At 47.8% G+C, this 9,967-nt stretch overlaps 1 protein-coding gene across 3 annotated transcripts in view; it reads right to left on the reverse strand.

The window, feature by feature from the left end:
• The window catches only part of igsf9ba (immunoglobulin superfamily, member 9Ba), a 337,710-nt gene extending 329,709 nt beyond the window's left edge, over positions 1 to 8,001 (reverse strand). For all 3 annotated transcript variants that reach the window (XM_061973182.1, XM_061973181.2, XM_061973180.2), the window contains exon 1: positions 7,695 to 8,001. In XM_061973182.1, the coding sequence (XP_061829166.1) occupies positions 7,695 to 7,758 (64 nt within the window). In that variant the 5' untranslated portion in view covers positions 7,759 to 8,001. The remainder of the gene's footprint in view (positions 1 to 7,694) is intronic.
• Positions 8,002 to 9,967: the final 1,966 nt, after the last annotated feature.

Consider the following 9,967-nt stretch of genomic DNA (forward strand, 5'->3'; position numbering starts at 1 on the left):
TGTACTACATAAATAGTAAATGAGGCATGATTGATACTTCTTTGTTTCCACACATGCTTTATATAATCAAATAGTGGCCTATGCTCCCGTAGTCAATTAGTTGCTAACTACATAGTCCATAAACCATTACACAAGTAAAAGAGATGCCGACGTTTTGGGAAAATTATAGCTGCCAATAACCACATTTTAATTTTATGGAAATCTCCATTGAAACTTGGTTAGCGTGAAGGCAAAAGAGTGAGGAGTGTCCTGACCAGATTGATTGTTGTCAAATGTTCTTTGTCACATTGTTTACGTGTCTAATAAAGATTTGATTCATTTATGATGTCTCAGGTACGTCTTCAGTAATGCGGACGCTGTATCGATACGTTGTGGTGAAGAACGAGCTGAGCCGGAAGGCATAGCTCTCAATTTACCGGTCGATCTACAAACCCCGTTTCCATATGAGTCGGGAAATTGTGTTAGATGTAAATATAAACGGAATACAATGATTTGCAAATTCTTTTCAACCCATATTCAATTGAATGCACTACAAAGACAAGATATTTGATGTTCAAACTATTTTTTTTTGCAAATAATAATTAACTTAGAATTTCATGGCTGCAACACGTGCCAAAGTAGTTGGGAAAGGGCATGTTCACCACAGTGTTACATCACCTTTTCTTTTAACAACACTCAATAAACGATTGGGAACTGAGGAAACTAATTGTTGAAGCTTTGAAAGTGGAATTCTTTCCCATTCTTGTTTTATGTGGAGCTTCAGTCGTTCAACAGTCCGGGGGTCTCCGCTGTCGTATTTTACGCTTCATAATGCGCCACACATTTTCGATGGGAGACAGGTCTGGACTGCAGGCGGAACAGGAAAGTACCCGCACTCTTTTTTTTTACGAAGCCACGCTGTTGTAACACATGCTGAATGTGGCTTGGCATTGTCTTGCTGAAATAAGCAGGGGCGTCCATGAAAAAGACGGCGCTTAGTTGTTCCAAAACCTGTATGTACCTTTCAGCATTAATGGTGCCTTCACAGATGTGTAAGTTACCCATGCCTTGGGCACTAATGCACCCCCATACCATCACAGATGCTGGCTTTTCAACTTTGCGCCGATAACAGTCTGGATAGTTCGCTTCCCCTTTGGTCCGGATGACACGATGTTGAATATTTCCAAAAACAATTTGAAATGTGGACTCGCCAGACCACAGAACACTTTTCCACTTTGCATGAGTCCATCTTAGATGATCTCGGGCCCAGAGAAGCCGGCGGCGTTTCTGGATGTTGTTGATAAATGGCTTTCGCTTTGCATAGTAGAGCTTTAACTTGCACTTACAGATGTAGCGACCAACTGTATTTAGTGACAGTGGTTTTCTGAAGTGTTCCTGAGCCCATGTGGTGATATCCTTTAGAGATTGATGTTGGTTTTTGATACAGTGCCGTCTGAGGGATCGAAGGTCACGGTCATTCAATGTTTGTTTCGGGCCATGCCGCTTACGTGGAGTGATTTCTCCAGATTCTCTGAACCTTTTGATGATATTATGGACCGTAGATGTTGAAATCCTAAAATTTCTTGAAATTGCACTTTAAAAAACGTTGTTCTTAAACTGTTTGACTATTTGCTCACGCAGTTGTGGACAAAGGGGTGTACCTCGCCCCATCCTTTCTTGTGAAAGACTGAGCATTTTTTGGGAAGCTGTTTTTATACCCAATCATGGCACCCACCTGTTCCCAATTAGCCTGCACACCTGTGGGATGTTCCAAATAAGTGTTTGATGAGCATTCCTCAACTTTATCAGTATTTATTGCCACCTTTCCCAACTTCTTTGTCACGTGTTGCTAGCATCAAATTCTAAAGTTAATGATTATTTGCAAAAAAAAAAAATGTTTATCAGTTTGAACATCAAATATGTTGTCTTTGTAGCATATTCAACTGAATATGGGTTGAAAATGATTCGCAAATCATTGTATTCCGTTTATATTTATCCATCCATCCATCCATCTTCTTCCGCTTATCCGAGGTCGGGTCGCGGGGTCAGCAGCCTAAGCAGGGAAGCCCAGACTTCCCTCTCCCCAGCCACTTCGTCCGGCTCCTCCCGGGGGATCCCGAGGCGTTCCCAGGCCAGCCGGGAGACATAGTCTTCCCAACGTGTCCTGGGTCTTCCCCGTGGCCTCCTACCGGTCGGACGTGCCCTAAACACCTCCCTATGGAGGCGTTCGGGTGGCATCCTGACCAGATGCCCGAACCACCTCATCTGTCTCCTCTCGATGTGGAGGAGCAGCGGCTTTACTTTGAGCTCCCCCCGGATGACAGAGCTTCTCACCCTATCTCTAAGGGAGAGCCCCGCCACCCGGCGGAGGAAACTCATTTCGGCCGCTTGTACCCGTGATCTTGTCCTTTCGGTCATAACCCAAAGCTCATGACCATAGGTGAGGATGGGAACGTAAATCGACCGGTAAATTGAGAGCTTTGCCTTCCGGCTCAGCTCCTTCTTCACCACAACGGATCGATACAGCGTCCGCATTACTGAAGACGCCGCACCGATCCGCCTGTCGATCTCACGATCCACTCTTCCCTCACTCGTGAACAAGACTCCGAGGTACTTGAACTCCTCCACTTGGGGCAAGATCTCCTCCCCAACCCGGAGATGGCACTCCACCCTTTTCCGGGCGAGAACCATGGACTCGGACTTGGAGGTGCTGATTCTCATCCCAGTCGCTTCACTCAGCTGCGAACCGATCCAGTGAGAGCTGAAGATCCTGGCCAGATGAAGCCATCAGGACCACATCATCTGCAAAAAGCAGAGACCTAATCCTGCAGCCACCAAACCAGATCCCCTCAACGCCTTGACTGCGCCTAGAAATTCTGTCCATAAAAGTTATGAACAGAATGGGTGACAAAGGGCAGCCTTGGTGGAGTCCAACCCTCACTGGAAACGTGTCCGACTTACTACCGGCAATGCGGACCAAGCTCTGGCACTGATCATACAGGGAGCGGACTGCCACAATCAAGACAGTCCGATACCCCGTACTCTCTGAGCACTCCCCACAGGACTTCCCGAGGGACACGGTCGAATGCCTTCTCCAAGTGACGTTTATATTTACATCTAACACAATTTCCTCCACTCATATGGAAACGGGGTTTGTTTGTTCCCATCCTCACCTATGATCATGAGCTTTGGATTATGACCGAAAGGACAAGATCACGGGTACAAGCGGCCGTAATTTGTTTTTTAGAGATAGGGTGAGAAGCTCTGTCATCCGGGGGGAGCTTAAAGTAAAGTAGCTGCTCCTCCACATGGAGAGGAGCCAGATGAGGTGGTTCGGGCATCTGCTCAGGATGCCACCCGAACGCCTCCCTAGGGAGGTGTTTAGGGCACGTCCGACCGGTAGGAGGCCACGGGGAAAACCCAGGAAACATTGGGAAGACTATCTCTCCCGGCTGGCCTGGGAACGCCTCGGGATCCCCCCAGGAAGAGCTGGACGAAGTGGCTGGGGAGAGGGAAGTCTGGGCTTCTCTGCTTAGGCTGCTGCCCCCGCGACCCGACCTCGGATAAGCGGAAAAAGATGGATGGATGGATGGATGAAGTCTCAGGTGTGATTCACTACAATAGGGCCCCACAGCGCACTGGATTCCAGTTCATTGAAATACCTCAACACTGGATATTGTTCAGATAAGTTAAATTTAGGAACTTGCACACAAAGCAACACCGGAGGCGACTACGACGTGCGCATTTCATTTTCCGCGCCGGCTGACGGAGGGGGTGGGGGGAGCATACTTGCCAACCCTCCCGATTTTTCCGGGAGACTCCCGAATTTCAGTGCCCCTCCCGAAAATCTGCCGGGGCAACCATTCTCCCGAACTTCTCCCGACTTTGAAGGCGTGCCATGACGGCACTGCCCTTAGCGTCCTCTACAACCTGTCGTCGTGTCCGCTTTTTCTCAATACAAACAGCGTGCCGGCCCAGTCACATGTTGTATGCGGCTTCTACAAAACACACGTAAGTGACTGCGAGACATACATGAAAAACAACCAGCCGTACAGTTCACACTGAGGGTGGCCGTATAAACAATTTTAACACTGTTACAAATATGCGCCGGCTGACGGAGGGGGCGGGGGGAGCATACTTGCCAACCCTCCCGATTTTTCCGGGAGACTCCCGAATTTCAGTGCCCCTCCCGAAAATCTCCCGGGGCAACCATTCTCCCGACTTTGAGGGCGTGCCATGACGGCACTGCCCTTAGCGTCCTCTACAACCTGTCGTCGTGTCCGCTTTTTCTCAATACAAACAGCGTGCCGGCCCAGTCACATGTTGTATGCGGCTTCTACAAACACACGTGACTGTAAGACATACATGAAAAACAACCAGCCGTACAGGTCACACTGAGGGTGGCCGTATAAACAATTTTAACACTGTTACAAATATGCGCCGGCTGACGGAGGGGGCGGGGGGAGAATACTTGCCAACCCTCCCGATTTTTCCGGGAGACTCCCGAATTTCAATGCCCCTCCCGAAAATCTCCCGGGGCAACCATTCTCCCGACTTTGAGGGCGTGCCATGACGGCACTGCCCTTAGCGTCCTCTACAACTTGTCGTCGTGTCCGCTTTTTCTCAATACAAACAGCGTGCCGGCCCAGTCACATGTTGTATGCGGCTTCTACAAAACACACGTAAGTGACTGCAAGACATACCGTATTTTCCGCACTATTAGCCGCACCTAAAAACCACAAATTTACTCAAAAGCTGACAGTGCGGCTTATAACCCGGTGCGCTTTATATATGGATTAATATTAAGATTCATTTTCATAAAGTTTCGGTCTCGCAACTACGGTAAACAGCCGCCATCTTTTTTCCCCGTAGAAGAGGAAGTGCTTCTTCTTCTACGCAAGCAACCGCCAAGGTAAGCACCCGCCCCCATAGAACAGGAAGCGCTTCTTCTTCTACTGTAAGCAACCACCCGCCCCCATAGAAGAAGAGGAAGCGCGCGGATATTACGTTTCATTTCCTTTGTGTGTTTACATCTGTAAAGACCACAAAATGGCTCCTACTAAGCGACAGGTTTCCGGTTCATGAAAAGATGCAATCTCTCCATCCGCACACGGACTACTATTTCACAGCAACTGCCTAAAGACTTTCAAGAAAAGCTGGCTACTTTCCGTGCATATTGTAAAAACAAGATAGCTGAAAAAAAGATCCGGCCAGAGAACATTATCAACATGGACGAGGTTCCACTGACTTTTGATATTCCTGTGAACCGCACTGTGGATACAACGGGAGCACGTACGGTGAATATTCGCACCACAGGGAATGAGAAGTCATCCTTCACTGTGGTTCTAGCTTGCCATGCTAATGGCCAGAAACTTCCACCCATGGTGATATTCAAAAGGAAGACCTTGCCAAAAGAGACCTTTCCAGCCGGCGTCATCATAAAAGCTAACTCGAAGGGATGGATGGAAGAAGAAAAGATGAGCGAGTGGTTAAGGTAAGTTTACGCGAAGAGGCCGGGTGGCTTTTTTCACGCAGCTCCGTCCATGTTGATATACGACTCCATGCGCGCCCACATCACGCTGGTTTTTAATATATTATTAAAGTTTGACTGACCTATCTGACTGTTTTTTTGACATTCCTTTAGCGCAGTTAGATGCGGCTTATAACACGGGGCGGCTTATAGGTGGACAAAGTTTTGAAATATGCCGTTCATTGAAGGCGCGGCTTATAACCCAGGGCGCCTTATGGTGCGGAAAATACGGTACATGAAAACCAACGAGCCGTACAGGTCACACTGAGGGTGGCCGTATAAACAATTTTAACACTGTTACAAATATGCGCCGGCTGACGGAGGGGGCGGGGGGAGCATACTTGCCAACCCTCCCGATTTTTCCGGGAGACTCCCGAATTTCAATGCCCCTCCCGAAAATCTCCCGGGGCAACCATTCTCCCGACTTTGAGGGCGTGCCATGACGGCACTGCCCTTAGCGTCCTCTACAACCTGTCGTCGTGTCCGCTTTTTCTCAATTCCAGTCACATGTTGTATGCGGCTTCTACAAACACACGTAAGTGACTGCGAGACATACATGAAAAACAACCAGCCGTACAGGTCACACTGAGGGTGGCCGTATAAACAATTTTAACACTGTTACAAATATGCGCCGGCTGACGGAGGGGCGGGGGGAGCATACTTGCCAACCCTCCCGATTTTTCCGAGAGACTCCCGAATTTCAGTGCCCCTCCCGAAAATCTCCCGGGGCAACCATTCTCCCGACTTTGAGGGCGTGCCATGACGGCACTGCCCTTAGCGTCCTCTGACCTACTCAGTGGCCTAGTGACCTACTCAGTGGCCTAGTGGTTAGAGTGTCCGCCCTGAGATCGGTAGGTTGTGAGTTCAAATCCGACCGAGTCATACCAAAGACTATAAAAATGGGACCCATTACCTCCCTGCTTGGCACTCAGCATCAAGGGTTGGAATTGGGGGTTAAATCACCAAAAATGATTCCCGGGCGCGGCCACCGCTGCTGCCCACTGCTCCCCTCACCTCCCAGGGGGTGATCAAGGGTGATGGGTCAAATGCAGAGAATAATCTCGCCACACCTAGTGTGTGTGTGACAATCATTGGTACTTTAACTTTAACTTTACAACCTGTCGTCGTGTCCGCTTTTTCTCAATCCCAGTCACATGTTGTATGCGGCTTCTACAAAACACACGTAAGTGACTGCAAGACATACATGAAAAACAGCCATACAGGTCACACTGAGGGTGGCCGTACAAACAACTTTAACACTGTTACAAATATGCGCCACACTGTGAGCCCACACCAAACGAGAATGACAAACACATTTCGGGAGAACATCCGCACCGTAACACAACATAAACACAACAGAACAAATACCCAGAATCCTTTGCAGCCCTAACTCTTACGGGCTACAATCATCTCCTGAATTCGGAGGTCTCAAGGTTGGCAAGTATGGGGGGGTCTTAAACAACGTGGACACGGGACAAGGTTAGGTGGGATTTACCCTGGATAACCTTAGTGTAAACGGGGCCTTAGACGTGTGCATGCAGACCAGTTTTGACTGGGTATGCAGGAGAAGGGGGGCGGGGGGGGGGGTCAATGGGATCAGTTACCAGGCAACAGCTTGGCGCCTGTCTCCCTCGTCCGGACGTGAACGGGAAAGCAAGGTTAAGTAAGTACATCTGTCCGCACACATGGAGTACTACGGCGTAACATACGCATTTAATGCTTTACGTGATGCATGATTGCGTACACGCATATATATATATATATATATATACATATACATATATTATGACATGTTACATGTAGGAACCTTGTGCACGCAGCAGTGGGCTGGACTGTGGAACCGATGGGAGAGCATTTTCTCTCACACATAATGCATTATTTAGCTACTTTTCCATCCGGAGGGCTCAGACGGTCACACCCCTTTTTCAGGAGTAGTCAAACGGGACTGTGCTGCTCGGCTGCCATGCGTGCACATAACCGTGCACACAGGCCTCAGACTGATGGAGAGACACACGATCAACGGTTACATATCCACTCACTAAAAAAAAAAAAAAAAAGAAGGGGGAATAGACGACATTGCATGGCGGGGGAAGACGCGCGCGCACGCGCACGCAGGCACACAGACGCGCGCACGTACAGATGGCGGGCACATGCGACGTGTGGTTGGTATTGCACTTCAACTCACCTTGGGCGGCCGTTCCTCTGGTGCTGAACACACTTGCTATCAGAGCGGCCACATACCAAATCATAGTACTGTCGCCACGCCAGGTGCCCCGTTCGTCCGAGCAGAATGTCTCATATTCGACCTTGCGCCTCGCTCTTCCGTCAGCGACGGCCGCCGCTGCTCACACGTCCGCTGTTGTCTCTCCCCGGGCCGAGCCTCCCTTTCATCCCTGCCCGCCGCCGTCCTTCCGTCCGCATCCTCTCCCGGTGAGACACAGCACCTGCACCGCCGCGCTCGTCTCGCCACACACGGAGCCGTTCTTTTTTTTTTTTTTTTCCCACCCCCTTTTTTTTTTTTTTTTTTTACGAGGTGGTGAGCCCCGGAGAGGGAAGCGCAGCCCCTCCCTTCGCGCTACCTACAAGTCCCGCCCCCTCTGTCTCTCACCTGATTGGCTGCGAGTCGAACCTCCCGGCGGTGATTGGCTCCCCCTGCGAGTGGAACTCATTCAAGGTGAGTTGGCGCGTGCCGTAGTAGTGGAGCCGCAGAATCATGCGCACTGACACCATCCATCCATCCATTTTTCTACCGCTTGTCCCGTCTTTGACATATTTGCACCAGCATCGCTCCTAGGAAAGACAAAAATAATAAAATTACATTTTTATTTATCTCCTTCATTGATGTGCAGCCATACTTGCCAACCTTGAGACCTCCGATTTCGGGAGGTGGGGGTGGGGTTAAGAGGGGAGGAGTATATTTACAGCTAGAATTCACTGAAAGTCAAGTATTTCATATATATATATATAAATATATATATATATATATATATATCCATCCATCCATCCATTTCCTACCGCTTATTCCCTTTCGGGGTCGCGGGGGATGCTGGAGCCTATCTCAGCTACAATCGGGCGGGAGGGGGGGTACACCCTGGACAAGTCGCCACCTCATCGCAGGGCCAACACAGATAGACAGACAACATTCACACTCACATCCACACACTAGGGCCAATTTAGTGTTGCCCATCAACCTATCCCCAGGTGCATGTTTTTGGAGGTGGGAGGAAGCCGGAGTACCCGGAGGGAACCCACGCAGTCACGGGGAGAACATGCAAACTCCACACAGAAAGATCCCGAGGCCGGGATTGAACTCACGACTACTCAGGACCTTCGTATTGTGAGGCAGACGCACTAACCACTCTTCCACCGTGCTGCCCATATATATATATATATATATATATATATATATATATATATATATATATATATATATATATATATATATATATATATTATATATATATACAGGGCCGGCCCGTGGCATAGGCCGTATAGGCAAATGCTAAGGGCGCTGTCCATCAGGGGGCCCCACGCCAGTGCCACAAATGTTGGAGAAAAAAAAAAAAAGTTGGTACTATTATTTCTAAATACAAAAAATAATCCCACGTTAATTAAAATGCAAAGTAAAGCCTATATAATAGAAATATTATTTGTTACAATATTATGCCCCCCCGCACGATGCGCCCCCTCCCTTCCCGTATCATGACTCTTTTTGGACGTCACCACATCAAAAAATCAACACAATGTCAAAACGGCCAAAACTGTCAGGTGCCCAGGGAAGAAAAAAGAGAAAAGAAGAGGAGGAGAAACGAGAAAAAGACAGAGGTAGCAGGTAGGTAACGTTAGCCTACATTAAATTATTTGTCTGTTACAGAATGTGATAGTAACCTGGCTTTTTAGCATTAAGCTAATGTTACATGATTCGGCAATTGCTAATCAATAAGTAGCTAGTTCTGTTTTAACGTCGGGTTAATATTGTGGAGGGGGCTAAATTGTTATGGAAAATAATAATGTAACGTTAGGTAATTACAGTACTCCCACCTTACATTCCTCAGGGACATTTGTATTAGATCTTTTAAGCAGGTGTTTTTTGTTTACATTGTTATTGCCTTCTGGTTAGCTAATGTTTGCCCTGCAGGTAATAGTCACTTTTCCACCCCTTTATATATTAGGTATAGTTGTAAGCCTAGTTGTTAAAGTGCACATCATTAATGTTAATTAAGCAATATGTATGTAAAAAATATTGTATTTCATATATTCATTTTTTATTTTTTGCATTCATTTATTTATTCATATTTTTTTTATCTTGTTAACTATTCTGATTGTTAATTTGCTTTCTTTAAGTAAAAAAAAGGTCAAAGACAAAGCTATTCGGTTTCTTGTGAGTATATACACTTCACTGCCGATGTGGGGGGGCGCCACCTAAAATCTTGCCTAGGGCGCCAGATTGGTTAGGGC

The sequence above is a fragment of the Nerophis lumbriciformis genome, linkage group LG17 (assembly GCF_033978685.3).
Source record: "Nerophis lumbriciformis linkage group LG17, RoL_Nlum_v2.1, whole genome shotgun sequence".
NCBI lineage: Eukaryota > Metazoa > Chordata > Actinopteri > Syngnathiformes > Syngnathidae > Nerophis > Nerophis lumbriciformis.